Below are 16,344 nucleotides of genomic sequence, written 5' to 3'. Positions count from 1 at the left end.
GCCGAGTCCGCCCAGAGCCCGCCGGCAGCGCGCACGCGCGGGCGCAGCAGCCAGCCGCGATAGGCGCCCTCCGCGGCGCGGGCGGGGCGGGAAGCCCCGACTTCTCCTTCCTGCTCGCTCCGCCATGATGGAGAAGGGAACGTGAAGCTCGTCTGGCTGCTTCGTCCCTTCGCTTGGAGGAACGAGGCCCGCAGTTAACATGGGCTTTTCGGGCCTTCCGTGCCCGCACTAAAGATGACACCTCAAATGCTCTTGCTTCCTTTGGAGCGAGAATCGTGGGCGAGAGATTACAGGCGTCAGCGTCTTTCTCCACTCCTCTTCCGTCTGGCTAGAGCGGCCTGAGTCCGCTTTCCTTCGGTGAGGGCCGCCGTGACGCACGCCGGCTGCCTGCCCCGCGGGGGGGCCGTCATCTCGCGAGAAAGACGCGGGGGGGCGGTGTCCGGAGCCGAGGGAGGGAGGAGCCGCGACCGCCTCCGCCTCCGCCTCCTCCTCCGGCGGGAGGGGGCAGGGAGGGGACTGTCGCTCGGCTCGGGATGTTCTGGGTAGTCTGAGCAGGAGAGTATGAGGCGAGCTCCGGCCCGGGCGCGGCCGGGCTGTGGGCACCAAGGCGCCGCGGCCGTCTGAGTCGCCGCGCGCGAGGCCGGCGCGGACGGTGCCGGAGCGGCGCGGGAGCCCAGCCGCGCGCCCGCGTCCCGCCGCCCCTCCCCCGCGGCGGTGCCCCCGCTCCGCGGCCCCGGCGGAGCCATGTCGCGGGGCGGCTCCTGCCCGCACCTGTTGTGGGACGTGCGGAGGAGGTCGCTGGGGCTGGAGGACCCGTCCCGGCTGCGGAGCCGCTACCTGGGTGAGCGGGGCCGGGCGGGGTCGGGCTGCCGGCCGGGGTCGCTCCCCAGCCCCGCGGCCGGGCGCCCCGTGCGCCGAGCGCGCCGCGGAGAGCCGGGCGGGCGCGGGCGCGGCGGGCCGGCCGCTCGGCGCAAGTCGGCGCCCCGGTCAACCGACCGGCCCCGGCGGCCGCCGCCCGGGTCGGGTTTCACGTCCCGCCTCCGCCCGGGGGCGCCGGGCCGCGGGCTGGCGAAGCCTCGGAAACGGCCTCCGGCGCTGGGCGGGCGGCGGTGCGGGCTCGCGTCGGGGCGCGCCGGCCCGCGGGGCGCGCTGGCGAGGGTCCCCCGCCGGCCCGGCCGGGTGCGGGGCGTGTGGCTGCGATCGGTCCGACTCCTGCGGAGCAAGTACGGAAGTCGGAATCCGGGGCGGCCCGGCTCCGGTGTGTCAAGGACTTGAAAGAAGTTAGGACGTAACTTTTCCGCTGCTTCTCTTTTTTTCTCTTCGAGAAAACCCAGATGGGAGGCTCAGGTTCCCGAGCCCCTGCCCGGCCCCGGCTCTCACCCTGCCCTGCAGGGAATTCTGTTTTGTTTCCTGAATCCACAACTTTAACTTTGTATTCTTTTTCCCCTCCCCCTTTTGGTAGGGGTTGAACCCAGAGGCGCTTTACCACTGAGCTGTATCCACATAAATTTTGAGACAGGGTCTTCCTGAGTTGCTGAGGCTGGCCTCGAACTTGTGATCCTCCAGTTTCAGCCTCCCGAGTCGATTGCTGGCATGCACCACCTTGCCTAGCTTTCTTTGAATTCTTAATAGGCACTTTATACACGTAGAGAAATAGGTGCGCAAGTATGCATGTGTGTTACAGGACTGACAGGTGGTTGGTGTAAGCAAGTCTTTAGCAACATGCTTTTTCTGCACTACATGTTGGAGATCCTTCCAGGACAATAAAGATAGATCCACTGTTTTTTAAATTATTACATAATTTTTAACAACTGAAATACTGAAGCGTACTCAACCGTTTTTCTTTAACTGAATGTTCACTGTTAATAATGGCAGTGCACCTGTCTTTGTATATGCCTCTGTGCACTTGTTCTAGTAACTACGAAGAGTGATTAATCATTTTAAAATTAAACATTTGTAGAAAGTGCTAATTAACCATCACCTCACATAGTTACTTTCTTTTTTCTTTTTTTGGTGAATGGTGAAAAAAATGGGGGGGGGGGCGGGGCGGGGCTCTACCACTGACCTACATTGCCAGCCCTTTGTATTTTTTATTTTTAGAGAAGGTCTGGCTTAGTTGCCCATACCGGCCTCAAATTCGTGATCCTCCTGCCTCAGCCTCTCAAACAGTTGGTATTACACGTGTGGATTGCCTCCTGGACTGAAATGTTTATGACTTTTAAAACTACTCTTCTAAAACCTGCCTTTTAAATTCCAAGTTCAAGATTTTAAGAAGTAAATAGATTTCTTTAAAGACAATGTCTGAACATTATAATTGTTTATCTACAGTATTGTAAGATAAATATGTTTCTGATATGGTTCCATTATTTAAATTTGTAATAATGAATTACAGCTAAGTAACCAAAATTTAGGATAGAATGGAGAGTTTTTTTTCTTGTAACATTTACAATTTGTTTCAACATAGCATGTGTCTTTCTAATAGAAGTGTTCAAGCTTCATTGATTGTACATAAATTGATTAATTACCTCTCTTCTTTCCATACATAAAGTATATAGAAACACTTTATTTTTGTTTTACAGTTCTGGGGATCAAATCTAGGGCCTTGGACGTTCTAGGCAAGTCCAGTACCACTGAGCCACATCCCCAGCTCTAAAAGAAAATTATTCACGAAATAGCCTTTTATGTTATGGGAATGAAGGTGAATAATTTTCTATATGTTATTTATGAGAAAAAGATGTGTGCCTTTATAGCTCCCAAATTTACAAGAATCCCCTGAACCAAGGGAGTCTTATTTTGGACCCACAGGGATTCAAAAGCTTGTCGAGGGATTGTAATCTTTATGAACTTGATCTAAGTTCCAGTGTAGGACATATATATATACATACATATACATATATATATGTATATATATATATATGTGTGTGTGTGTGTGTTTTAATGAATAATTGTTAAAGTCCAGAGTCAGAGATAACTGTAAGTTTAAAAGTTTCACAGTTTCTCAAGATACTGTATACCAGCTGGATTTCAGTGATGGTTACAGTAACTCATTATCTATACATATTTTATATACAGTTTTGTAAAGATAAACCTGGTTTAGAAAAGAAACTCTTATTTCTATGCATGCATTATTTCTACTCATTTCTTTCCTTTTGGACAGACTTGCCTGCAAGTGAATTTACTATTTCTAACTGTTCTAAATTAAAAGAGAGTAATTGTTGACAAAGAAGTAATTTTAAGGGCTTTCAAAAAGATTTGTTTACTAAACATATAAAATGTTTTATATAAAATGCTTAAGCCGGGGGCTGAGATTGTGGCTCAGTGGTGGAGCACTTGCCTAGCAGGCATGAGGCACTGGGTTTGATACTCAGCACTACATACAAAACTAAATAAAATAAAGTTATTATAAAAAAAAAAAACTTTAAAAAAATGCTTAACTTCCCCTAGGGACAATGCTGACTAATCTTTCATATTTGGCCAGACCTGTAGCGGGAGACCAAAATAGTTGCCAATTTCCACAGTGGTATGAGTACTCAAATATGTGTCTTCAAATCCATTTAAAATAAATTTCATTTATTTTGCTCTAAAAAAAATATGCTTAAGCCATAATTAGGCAGCCAGTGACAACTTTTTAATGTTAAAATCTCCTTTTTTGGTAAGGGGTTTGGGAAGTCAGTGTCCTTTGATTATTGTGAGTTGGTTCTATATTGAAATGGATAATTTTGCCTTCAGATTACTTTCTAGTGAATGCTGAATTCATCTACATTCTAAATTACCAGGTTCTTCATAATGTGTTGCCAAGTTACAGTATATAATAGGAGGATCAGGAAGTTCTGATGTTTGTCTCCTTGTTTAGCCACTGGAGAAAAAAGTTGGTGGAATTCTTTAGTCTCAGAATCTCAATGAAAGTCCAAAATATATTGCTTTAGTATTAAAAGTGATTGCCAAATATAACAAATAGTAAAGTATACTCATAATTCTTTAAGGTAAGACCCCCAGAGGCATATTTGGAAGTCGTTACATTTGTAGACAACATTTATAATGCCTCTGGATTTCATTCTTCCCTGGCATGGGGATGAATTAAGAAAGTGCTTAGAAATCATAGAATCTTCTAGTAGCATAAAACTTACTTTACTGGTCTGTTTTAGGTCAGGATTTTTGAATGTTTTGACATGATCTACAGTAAAAGTATGTTTACATGACTCCTGTGATATGGCTTAAGATCCTTCAGATGTAAATTTAGCCTTACTAGATAGGGTGTGTTCTATTTTCTGTTCTGTATCATGTTCTTAAAAAGTTGGTCTTGACCCAATAGACACCTACTAGTGACTCTCAGCTTGAGGCTTGTAAAACACTTGTAGAGGGTTTGTAAATTTTATAATTAAAAAAAAAATATTTTTACTTGTAGATGGACACAATACCTTTATTTTATTTTTATTTTTTATGTGGTGCTGAGGATCAAACCCAGTTCCTTACACGTGCTAGGCAAGCGCTCTAATACTGAGCCACAACCCCAGGCCTTGATTTTTATAATTTTGTTTGAATGTTATTGACTTCAGAGTTAGGGTGGATGAAGTTCATAAGTATTTAAATCAGATTTCAAAAGTTTTTTTGAATTCTGCTGATGACTTAGAAGGAATATATAAAAAGTAAAACTTAATTTATACTTTGGACAAAGTAACTAGGATAGGATGCTTTTCGGTTTTCATTTTTGGGGTAAATATGTACAGTGAGATTGCTGGGTTGCATGATAAGTGCATTTAACTTAATAAAGAGCTGCCACAATTAAATTTCCAAAATAATTGTTCCATACTAATTTCTATCAGCAGTGTATGAATAAAGGTCAATCATTCTACTTTATCCTCAGCATTTGGTGTAACAAATCTTCTTTATTTTACCCTTTCTGATAGGTATGTAGAAATATATTATCTTTTAGTTTGTTTTTCTATAATAATTTTTTTTCCTGTCTGCATACTTTGGCTAAAAGTGTCAAGTTTACTTTTTTTTTTTTTTTTTTTTTTTACCGTGCTGGGGATTCAACCCAGGGCTTTGTGCTTGCAAAGCAAGCACTCTACCAACTGAGCTATCTCCCAAGCCTAAGTTTACCTTTTTAATATTATAAAAATTATTATGTAGTCTTGGTATAAGTCCTTAATCAAAAAATTTTAAATATTTTCTTCCAGTTTTGTCTTGTCTTTTTTCAGAAAGTATCTTTTGTAGTTCATATTTTTCATGTCCAAAGAATCTTTACATAATCCAAGGTCACCAAAATTACACTTCGTTTTTTCCTGTAAGTTTTGTTGTGTGTGTGTGTGTGTTGTGGTGCTGGGGATTGTGCTGGGAACTTACACATGCTAGGCAAGTACACTACCACTGAGCCTCATCTTCAGGCCTGGAAATTTTTTATTTTATCTTTGAAATTCAGTTCTATAAACAGTGTCTGGTTAATTTTTACATACTCTGTGAGGTGTAAGGGTCAAGTTTCCTTTCTTCACATACCCTGTACAATTGATCAGCACTGTATGTCCTTTTCTCTTTGTCCAAAATAAGTTGACCATGTGTTTCAGCATCTCAGCCATGTTTTATTGAGCGAGGTGTCTGTCTTTGCTGGTACTTCATGTCTTTATAGTAATGTTGAAACCAGCTATGTGATACTTTGTTCCAGGTCTCTCTTCCTTCCCCCAAATTGTCTTGGCCTGTTCCCTTTTCATATAAATTTTATTTTGAAAACTGCAGAGAGATCATGTGTTTACAGGAGAGTAATTTAAAGACATTATGATTTTCTTTATGAACAGATATAAGCAGTTCATATAAATTTTATAAGCAACCTGTCTCTTTTGGAAGTTTGGGTTGAATTGATACATTATCTCAGGGAAAACTTTCATCTTTACAATATTGAATATTTCAAACTACATTTCTGGTTTCTTCCTATATATTTAGATGTTCTAGGATTCTTTCAGCAGTGTTTTACGTTTTTTCATAGTTAAATTTATCCCTAAATATATTAAGTTTTTCAAGCTGTTTTGGGTGGTATTTTTAAGTTTCTGTATCTAGTTGTTCATTGAGGGTATATAGATATACAATTTATGAATTGATTAATATTTTTTTACCACTCGACCACTGAGCTACATCTTCTGCCCTTTTTATTTTATATTTTGAAACAGGGGTCTCACTTTGTTGTTGAGGCTGGCCTTAAACTTGTGATCCTCCTGCCTCAGCCTCCCCAGTTGCTTGTATTACAGATGTATGCTGCTGTACCCTGCTATTCCTGATATTTAGGTGGAAAAGATTGTTTATCATTATTGTGTTATGGGTTGTAGATTTTTTTGCTGATGCCCTTTCAGACTGAGGAAGTTCCTTTCTATTCCTAGATTACTGAGAGGTTCATCATAACTGGCTCTTGACTGCTGTCAAAGTTTTTTTTCTTCTACTGTTTTTTCTTTCACTTATTCTGTTAATATGGCATGTTAACGTATTGATTAACTTTTGAATTTTGAGCCAACATTCAATTCCTGGGTTGAATTTCCCTGGTCATGGTACATTATCATTTTTTGTATTGCTGACTTCAATTTTAGTAAGAATTTTGAGCTAGTGTTCTTAAAGGAGCTAATTTAGTCTATAGTTTTCTTGTAAAATTGTACCTGATTTTGATGTCAGGATAATGCTGGCTGCATGAATGAGTTAGGATGTGTTCCCTTTTGTCTGAAGAGTTCTTGTAGACTTAAAAGTACTTTTTTCCTTAAATGTTTGATAGATACAACTTTGAAATCATCTGGGCTTTGAGTTTTCTTTGAGGGAAGGTTGGGTGGTGGTGTTTTTTTTTTTTTTCCCCCTCCCTGTGGGGTGTTATTTTGGGGTGGAGGGGTTTAAATATTTTTAAAAACTTTATTTTAAGGTAGTGGTATATTCATGTGCATTTGTAAGAAGTACTGCAAAGAGATAAATAAACTTTACAACCAGGACCTCCAGTGTTCACATTTTTTATAATGTAAGAACCAGGAAACTGACATAGATAAACCTCATTCAGATTTCACATAGTCACTTGGACTCACTTGTGTGTGCCTGTGTATGTATGTATTCCATGCAGTGTAATTTTAATTAATTGCTTAATTTTAATAATTAAGCAATTTTAATAGATTAATGTTGACTTTAATTAGTTAATAGATTAATGAGGTTAAGATACGGAACAGTTCTATCACAAGGACCCTTTTTGAGATCCTACGTAGCCTAGGCCACATCCTTCTCTCCCCACTGCTAACTCCTGGTGGCCACAATTTCGTTCTCTATCCCTGTAATTTTGTTACTTAAAGAGTATTATATAAGCTGCACATGGTGTTGCATGCTGATGAATGGGGAGGTTGAGGTAGCAGGATCTTTTGAGCCTGCAAGTTTTGCACTTATGGGCCAAATAGTGAGATTCTGTCTCAAGAAAAAAAAATGTCGTATAGACAATATATGTATTTAACCTTATAAATTATTGTGTGTAACCTTTTGAGATTGGAGTTTTCATTCAGATTAATTATCTTGAGATCCATCCAAGTTTTTGTGTGCATAGTTTATTCTTTTTTTATTGTTGATTAGTGGCCTAGAGTATGAATGTGTGACCGTATTCACCTGATTCTGAATATTTGGATTTTTCCAGTTTTGAGCTAAGAATAAATTGTTAATATTTTTGCACAGGCGGGATGCACACCTGCAAATCCAGTGACTCAGGAACAGAGCCAGGAGGATTGCAAGTTTTGGTAATTTAGCAAGACACTGTCTCAAAAAATAAATGAAAGGCTGGGGATTTAGTTCTGTCATAAAGTACCCTTGGGTTCAGTCCCTGGTATTAAAATAAAAATTGCTGGGTGTGGTGGCACACAACTGTAATCCCAGAGGCCGGGGAGACTGAGGCAGGAGGATCGAAAGTTCAAAGCCAGCCTCAGCAAAAGTGAAGCGCTAAGCAACTCAGTGAGACCCTGACTCTAAATAAAATACAGAATAGGGCTGGGGATGTGGCTCAGTGGTCGAGTGCCCCTGAGTTCAATCCCTGGTACACCCCCCCCCCAAAAAAAAAATAAAATTCCACATAGATTTTATATGAACATAAGTTTTAATTTGGTATGGTAAGTGTATTGGTTAATTTTGTAAGGAGCTGCTGTACTCCTTTTACTGTGCCATTTTCTATTTTTGTTAGTCACACATGGGAAATATAGTTTCTCTGTATCCTATCATTTGATGTTATCAAATGATATGTTAATCATTTTTGCTAGGTGTGTAGTGATGTCTCATTGGTTTTAATTTGCATTTCCCTAATGACTAATGATGTTGCATATCTTTATGTGCTTTCTTGCCATCTCCATATTTTCAGTGAAACATCTCATTTTTCTTCCTTTTCTACTTGGATTATTGTTTTTCACCTGTTGAGTTTTGAAATTTCTTTATATATTTTAGGTATTAGTTCTGTGTTAGATATGTGGTTTGCAAATATTTTCTCCCAGTCTGTAGCTTATCTTTCAAAGGACCCTTCTTGTCAGAGGGTCTTTTGTAGAGCCAAAGTTTTTAATTTTGTTAAGGTCCAGTTTATCAGTTTCTTCTTTTATGGATTATGTTTATCGCACTGTAAGTCAAAGAACTTGGCCCAATACTATGTCCTAAAGATGGTTTCCTATGTGTTTCTTCTAGAATTTTATAGTTTTACATTTAAGTCCAGGATCTGTTTGGAGTTAATTTTTGTATGAGGTATGAGATTCTGAAATTCATTTTTGTTCACTTACTCTGGCACAATTTCAAAGTCCGTTTCCTTCATTGAATTGTTTTTGCATCTTTTTTTTTTTTTTTTTTTAAATCATTTGGACATATTTATGTGGATCTAATTCTGAGTTCTCAGTTCTGCTCAGTTGATCTCTGTGAATGTCATATACTATCTTGTTTCCCTTTTTTGGGTGGGGGGGATTGAACCCAGGCTCTTTACCACTAAACTAGGTCTCCATTTCTAGGTTTCCAATACTTTTTACTTTTTATTTTGAAGCAGGGTCTTCCTGAGTTGCAAGGACTGGCCTTGAATTTGTCATCCTCCTGCCTCAGATTCCCTAGTTGCTGGGATCATAGTTTTGTGCCACCACGTCTGGTCTCCATACTGTCTTGTTTTTGTAGCTGCATAGTAATCTTTAACATTAGGGTAGAATGATTTCTCCTTTTTTCCCCTCCTTTTTTTCAAAGTTATTATGACTGTTCTAGGTCCTGTACCTTTCCTTATAACTCTAAGCATAAGCTTGTCCATGTCCCCAAATACATTGCTAGAATTTTGATAGGTATTTACTTAAAGATCAATTTGGGATGAGTCATGTACTATTGAGTCTTCTAGTACATGAATGCAGTATATCTGTTTACATCTTTGATTTCTTTCATTTGTAATTATCAAGATATATATGTTCAGTTTTTTTAATATCATTGTCTTTGGACCAGTTGTGATAGTATTGTGTTTAAGTTCAATTTCCACATGTACATTTTTGGTATATAAAAATGTGATTACTTTTTGTGTATTAATCTTGTATCCATAGACCTTATTGAATTATAAGTTCAAGTAATATTTTGAATATTTTGTTGGGGATTTTATATACAGACAATTCTGTCATTTTTCTATAGGAACAGTCTTCTTTCTATCCCAATCTGTCTTTCTTTTTCCTGCATTATTACATTGGTGAGAACATTTGGAACTATGTTGAATAGTGGTTGTGAGAGTGGATATTCCTTGTTTTATTTTTCATTTTAGGTAGAAAGTAGGCACTGTTTCATCTCTAAATATGTATGCTGTAGGGTGTTTTGTTTTGGTTTGGTTTGGTTTAGTTTTTTTTGGTGCTCATGTGGAAGAAATTTCCCTCATGCTGAGTTTGCTGAGTGTTGTGAATGGGTTCAATTAGAATAGCAGAACAGTTGGGAGAAACGTGCATACATATGCATACAGATGTTTTATAGGGATTTGACCTTAATTAATGACTCTTCAAAACAATCTTATGAATTACTCTCTTTATGTCTCATGCTGGGGCTTGCCATATGAAGGACAGGCAGTTGGGAAGGGAAGGTATTTTAAAGTGAGAGAAAACAAAGACAAGATCTGTGGCTTGCAAATAAGCCCAAGCTGCATCCCAGGAAAACATAGACCATGTCAGTTTTCAGTGTCTCTAATCTAATTGATAATGGGTGTTCTATAGGAAAAGCTGATACAGTTTACCAGGGACCTAAACACACATTTGCTCTAGTGTTTGAAGAAACTAAAGGAGGATACAAGGGAAAGTGGGGCAGTTGAAGGCCTAGTTGCTGTCCAGCAAGGTGAGGCAGCAGATAAGTATTAAGGTTTGCCAACTATAAGAGCATCATCTGCTCCAGACTTCTAAGCATAAACACCAGCATGGCTCCTGTTTCCTTTCCACCCTCCAGGTCTGCAGAACTGACTGTGGCTCATTCTAAGCAGAAAGTGTTAGTATAACTTAGTCAAACTTTTGTTTATATCTTAATTTTAATCACTGTTGTGTCATAACAGGGAAGGAATTCTGGGAAACAGTTTGGTCTGGCTGTGTGGAAATATTTTGGAGCCACCACACTCTTCTGCTTGTTGTTCAATGTAAAGTTTATGGGAGGGGTGGAGAGGGTAATTTCTGCCCTCCCTTTAGGACAGGCCATTTATGCCATTCCTGTGGCACTTTGCCTTTGCTTAAACGGGTGTGAGTAGGGAGATTTTGCTGCGACCCTGTTTGCCAGGGCTTGCCCCCAGTTACTTGAGGCTTTTGCTTCCCACAAGGGGACAGCCTAGGAAGTGAGTGGAGTTTCATTTCCATACCCTGTCAGACCGGGATCTTCTGTGTATCCTGCCCAGTTCTCACAGTCTTAGGAGAGCCTGATGGAAGCTTATGGAGAAGAGCTGGTCGCTGCATGTAGACGGTCTGTTCTAGAGTTCCTGTAGATAATGAGCTGTCCTGCCAGCCCAGGTGGGCCTTCATTGTCCATTTAAAATTTCATTGATTTCATCTTAAGTGCTTCATGGCATTCTTCTCTTTGTGCCAAAGAGGAAACAGTTCTGTCTCATTACTCCTTGGAGAAGGTGGTTGCCTTTGCTGTGCGTTTCTTCTGGTTATCTGTATGAGCCGTGGGAACCAGAGGGTTGTATCTCAAGGAGATAGTCATTAGCCATGACAGATATTAACTGGGATCTTGAAAAATGTGTCTTGGGTTTACCCAGCACATGTGATTTCTTAAAAACAAAACTAATGGAGAATTGGGGCCAAAGAGACTGCTGTGGTCTAAATGTGTGTGCCCCTTTAAAGTTTCTATGTTTCAGTCCTAGGTGGGGCCTTTGGGAGGCAATTGGCTCATGGTGGCAGAGCCCTCATTAATTATTAGTGCCCTTATAAAAGAGGTCCTGATGAGCTTCCTTGCCCCTTCTGCCATCCGAGGATACAGTGCGAGGGCGCCGTCTATAGGAAACTGGCTCCCACCAGACACCAAATCTGCCAGTGCCTTGATCTTGGACTTCCCAGCCTCTAGTACTGTGGGAAATAAGGTTCTGTTGTTTGTAAGCTACCCAGTCTAAGACATTTTGTTATAGTAGCCCGAGTGGACTAAATTGGCGCCAGTGAGTAGGGAAGGAAGGCCTGATGGCGAGCTAGGAAAGCAGCCTCTGTGGACTTGAGAAGTTTGCATTAGAAAGCTCAGATGACAATACTGTCAAATAAAAATGGAAAAAAAAAAAAAAACTTTCTCTTCCTCAGTACCACCAGCGTTATTCTTTTTCCTCCTTATCTTAACTCCTTTACTGAAGTTATGTATTTTTTTTAATTATTTTTTTTCACACTATGTTAAATTAGAACAATCTCACACACATATAGAGAACTAACTTTAAATGTCTACAGTATTTCAGGCAGTTTAGAAGTTGTGCATATGCTAATTTTCTTCTTATAACAAACGTCATGTTTTTGTTATTCTTTCTTTTACAAATATAAAACTAAGGTTTTATGAGATAGGATAGCATAAGTGTTGTACATCCCAAGATAGATATTTAAACCTGTTCTTGTCCCCAACATTTTGTAGTTTAGAGATGGAGTTATACTATGTGAACACACAAATCACAGAATTGTTTAATGTTATACAACTATCAAAAATGAACAATAATTAGCTCTTAATTGTCCTTGAAAGATGTTCTCTAAGTATTATTGGGAAGATAAAGATTACAGACAGGATGGGATATTATCCTAATTATTTATTCACTAATACAGCAAGTGTATACTGAATGCTTTGTGCTAGGCACTGTTCTAACACTTGGGAGACTTGGCTAAACAAGCGCACTCCTCTGATGGAGCTTATTGTCTATTAACAGAATAGAATGTCAAAGTGGAGGTGGAATTGTAAAAGGGAGCTTGGGGTGCAGAAAGAGTTGAGTAGGAAGCCATAGTAGTAAGTTCATCCATTACAAATGTATCATTGTTGGGAGAGGATTCTCCAGGGCTGCTTTTCATTTCTGCACATCTTGTGAGCCGAGACACTCCGCTCCTTTGTTCTGGACTGTATTTTGAATGATGTTTAGACAGTGAACAGCCTTGGAAGATACATTGTCTCCTGGAACAGAAGGCAAGTTTGTTTATTGTTTAGTTTAGTAAAAACAATGCCTGACTCTGGACAAATACAAGGCTAATGTGCTCCATAAGATTTGGGTTCCCTCAGCTCAGTTCCTCAGTGCTGATTCAGATTCATTACATGTTCAGCGATCCACCCATACCTCTCTAAGGTGCGCTGTGACACTTGGGAGGTCAAGGGAACCAGTGTGCACCCGAAGCTCATGCTGCTTGCATGCTGTGGGTAATAAGTCTTCTGCTTATGACTTAGGGTCTTGAGTTTAATGCTACATGCAGGAAATGGTGGCAGGCTGACTGGTGATCTTGCAAATATCCCAGAACCTTCAGTTTTTAATAGCATTCAGACATGTGTTTAATTGGAGAGAGCTCAAGTTTTACAATTTAATTCTTACTCTGGTGGTTTTTAGCTTATAGAGGCACACTTTGTGGGATATCTGGACAGCAACAGTTTTATCTCGAAAGTCACATGTAAAAAAGTCACCGAGGACCTAACTGTATCATGTTTCAGTGCTTGTTTTTTAGGTACAAATTTCACGTGTAAGATTTTTTTGCCAGAACAGCTTAGTTTATCTTCTGTTCTTTTATATCCTACTACCATTTTCTCTAGACCAAAATGGCTAGAGCTGGATTTGAAACCAGATTTTAAAAATTGGGGGGGAAAAATGTTTCTAGTATATTTTAACATTTTAATGAGTTCTAATTGCGGTCCTGTTGTTAAGTTGAGTAGTTTGTTTCTTGAGTCTAGTTTATAACCAGCAGGATTACCAAGACTGCCTTTGGCCAAAAGGAAATGATTTTTAAAACAGAAAATTGCCTGTTTCCCACAGGTACCTTCTTTTTAAAACCAAAAGTCAGATTTGGAAAGTTAATGATATGAAAAACAACCTAGTTCATGAAAATACTTTACTGAATTTATTTTTTTTTTCTATTTTAATAAATCTAGGAACCATAGACCATCCTCCACAAAACACCCCATAATTTATATTTTAACCTACATGTTTATCCTTTTCCTATATCTTAAAAGTTATAAGTAAGGAAATAAGACAAATTGACTTCAGGAGTATCTTGATCTCTACATTGAATGACAAGAAAATGCAATAATTGTTTAACAATGTATGGAGAATATAGTCATTTAATTTTAATGGAAAGCTCAGCAAGCCTGATTGCTTAGTTAATTGTCACTTTTTGCCATAAATTGAGCTTTCTTTCATTATAGTTTCTGAATAAACATGCTTTTTAGTCTATCTTTGGTAAAGATGATTCTTTTCTTGGAGGGAGACCTTTCTTTCTTTCCAAGAAGGAACTTTATTTTTTCAGAATTTTAACTCTTCTGCTATTGCTGGGCATTGGACTATTTTTGTTGTTGTTGTTGCTGCATTTCATCATTGTAAAATTTTAAATATTTTTAAGACTTCTAAAATCGAGATTTAAAAAAAAAAATTGGTGGTATCTTATATCGCTATTTGGCACCCTATTTAAAATTGAAAACCTTATCCCCACCACCAGTCTCACTTATCTTCCTTCCTGCTTTGTTCTTTCTATTTCATACTCTCGCTAACTGACATATTGTTCATTGTCTTTATCCTTTTATGAAGGGAGGAGGTCTTTTCTGTTTTATGTTGTCACTGTATTCCTGGCTTCTCGAAATTAACTGGAACAGGGGCACCAAATAAATATTTGTTGAGTGAATTGGTGAATGAAGATATGTTTAAATGTTTACTGTGGCCCAGATACTGTGCTGAGTCCTTTCTGTCCTTGATTCCTTTATTCCTTTACCATGACCACATGATATAGGTATGCTAATGCATGAACTGGGACTCAGGAGGTTAATTTGCCAGTATCACTCAGCTTATGAGTGGGGGAGCTGAAATCAGAGCTTGAATTCTACCTTACTATGCCAGATCCTAGGCTTTTAATTTCTTTGTGATACTTTTGTCAGTAATAGATTATATGATTTATTTAGTTCTTTCTTTTTAAACAGGAAGAAGAGAATTTATCCAAAGATTAAAACTTGAAGCAACTTTAAATGTGCATGATGGCTGTGTAAGTAATGGTTAATTTTCAACTATGAAGGACTTTAATAATGTCTAATAAATTATTTGATAATATGCCCCAATCATCCTAGGAGGGTTTGTAACCAACTTTAATAAAATGAGAGAATAAAGATTGGAGGTGTAGCTCAGTGGTAGAACGCCTGCCCAGCATGTGCGAGGCCTTGGGTTCCATCCCCACGACCGCTAAAGTTTTGACTTTTTAATTTATGTTTATTCTTTAGTACTAAAGATTGAACCTAGGGGCACTCTACACTAAGCTACATCTCTAGCCCCTTTTTTGAGACAGGGTTTTGCTAAGTTGCTGAGGCTCTGTCTTGAATTTGTAATGCCCCTGTCTCAGCCTCCCGAGAAGCTGGGATTACAGGTGTGTACTGTTGTGCTTGGCCAGAGTTTTATATTAAAAGATAAAAAGTGTATTTGAATTCAGAAAAATATATGTAAGATTTTTTTAAAGTACAGGTGAGTTTTCAAATATCAAAAGCCTTTCATTCTTCACTCTACTGAAACTGCTTTTGTGGTTACCGGCGCTCTGTGTATTTCCTTATCTGTGGTCATGTCTCAGAAACTTTAACCATCAGTTGAACCCATCCTTTCTTAAAAATACTTTGTTAATTCTACACTCCACCCCCGCCACCCGCCCCATCCTATTGACTCACTATGTCTTTTGTCTTCTTAGCTGCTGACTCTTCTCCTCTCCACATTCAGATGTTGAGTGGTCAAAGACTCTGTGATGGCACCTTCCACCTTATTTTCTCCTCAGTGTTTTGACCCTAGCCAGTTCCATGGCTGAAAAAGGCATGACTTCTGCCTCTTCCTGAAATAGCAGGTCCAACTCCACTTAACATATCTAGTTGCGTGTCTCATAGGCATTCAGTTTTTTTTTTTTTTGCTTTGCTGGTTAGTGAACCTAGGACCTTGTGTTTACAAGGCAGGCATTCAGATTTAACAGGTCCAAAACACAGAGCCCTTTCCTTTTTAAAAATTTCAAACATACTTTCCTTATACTCATTGCCTGGATTTAGCAGTTATTAAGATTTTGTCAATGTTTACTTCTCCTACCTTTTTCTTAGTTCTTATCCTCTTGCCTTAAGTATTTTGAAGCAATGGATATTTTCTTATATGATCAAAGTGCCATTATGCATTTTAACAAGAATTGACAGCATATTTTTGGTATCATATAATAATACATTGTCCATAAAGAAATTTCCCATTATAACAATATTTTTTTATAGTTATTTTGTCTAGAGATGATCTAGACCAGCTCCTTATCTTTAAGTTTGTAAATTTTTATTTTTGTTGTACTGGGGATCAAATCCAGGGCCTTGCACATGTCAAGCAAGTGCTCTACCAGTGAGCTGCAACACCCTCATTCCCTACGTACTTTTCTGTTCAGGTGTGGTCTTGCATTTTTGTACCCTGCTAGAGGAAACAGGTCAGTTTTCCTGTAGACTGTTTCACACGCTAGCTTTATTGGTTTGTTTTCTTGTGTCGTCATTAAGTTACTTGTAGCAGTTTGATAAGATTCTTCTCAACAAAAGTACTTAGGTTATACCATGGACTTTATACTGTATTGAATAAAAAAGCTCATGATGTTTTGTTTACCTACTTTTGGTTAGGTTAAGATTTATTATACAATTTGATTTGTCAAAATGAATATTTCGTTTTCTTCCCTAAATTTGCAA

At 39.3% G+C, this 16,344-nt stretch overlaps 1 protein-coding gene across 9 annotated transcripts in view; it reads left to right on the top strand.

Annotated features, from left to right (window-relative positions):
* Positions 1-505: 505 nt before the first annotated feature.
* Dcaf6 (DDB1 and CUL4 associated factor 6) overlaps positions 506-16,344 on the top strand; it is a 108,987-nt gene continuing 93,148 nt past the window's right edge. For 5 of the 9 annotated variants that reach the window (XM_047521496.1, XM_047521495.1, XM_047521493.1 and 2 more), the window contains exons 1-2: positions 507-841; positions 14,590-14,651. In XM_047521496.1, the coding sequence (XP_047377452.1) occupies positions 745-841; positions 14,590-14,651 (159 nt within the window). In that variant the 5' untranslated portion in view covers positions 507-744. Of the gene's footprint in view, positions 842-14,589; positions 14,652-16,344 lie in introns of all 9 variants that reach the window. The other 4 variants (XM_047521492.1, XM_047521491.1, XM_047521488.1 and 1 more) reach the window with 2 other exon arrangements.

Source organism: Sciurus carolinensis, chromosome 12 (genome assembly GCF_902686445.1).
Source record: "Sciurus carolinensis chromosome 12, mSciCar1.2, whole genome shotgun sequence".
NCBI classification, from domain to species: Eukaryota; Metazoa; Chordata; class Mammalia; order Rodentia; family Sciuridae; genus Sciurus; species Sciurus carolinensis.
Note: the sequence above shows the minus strand (reverse complement) of the source record. Positions and strands in the feature narration are given on the sequence as shown.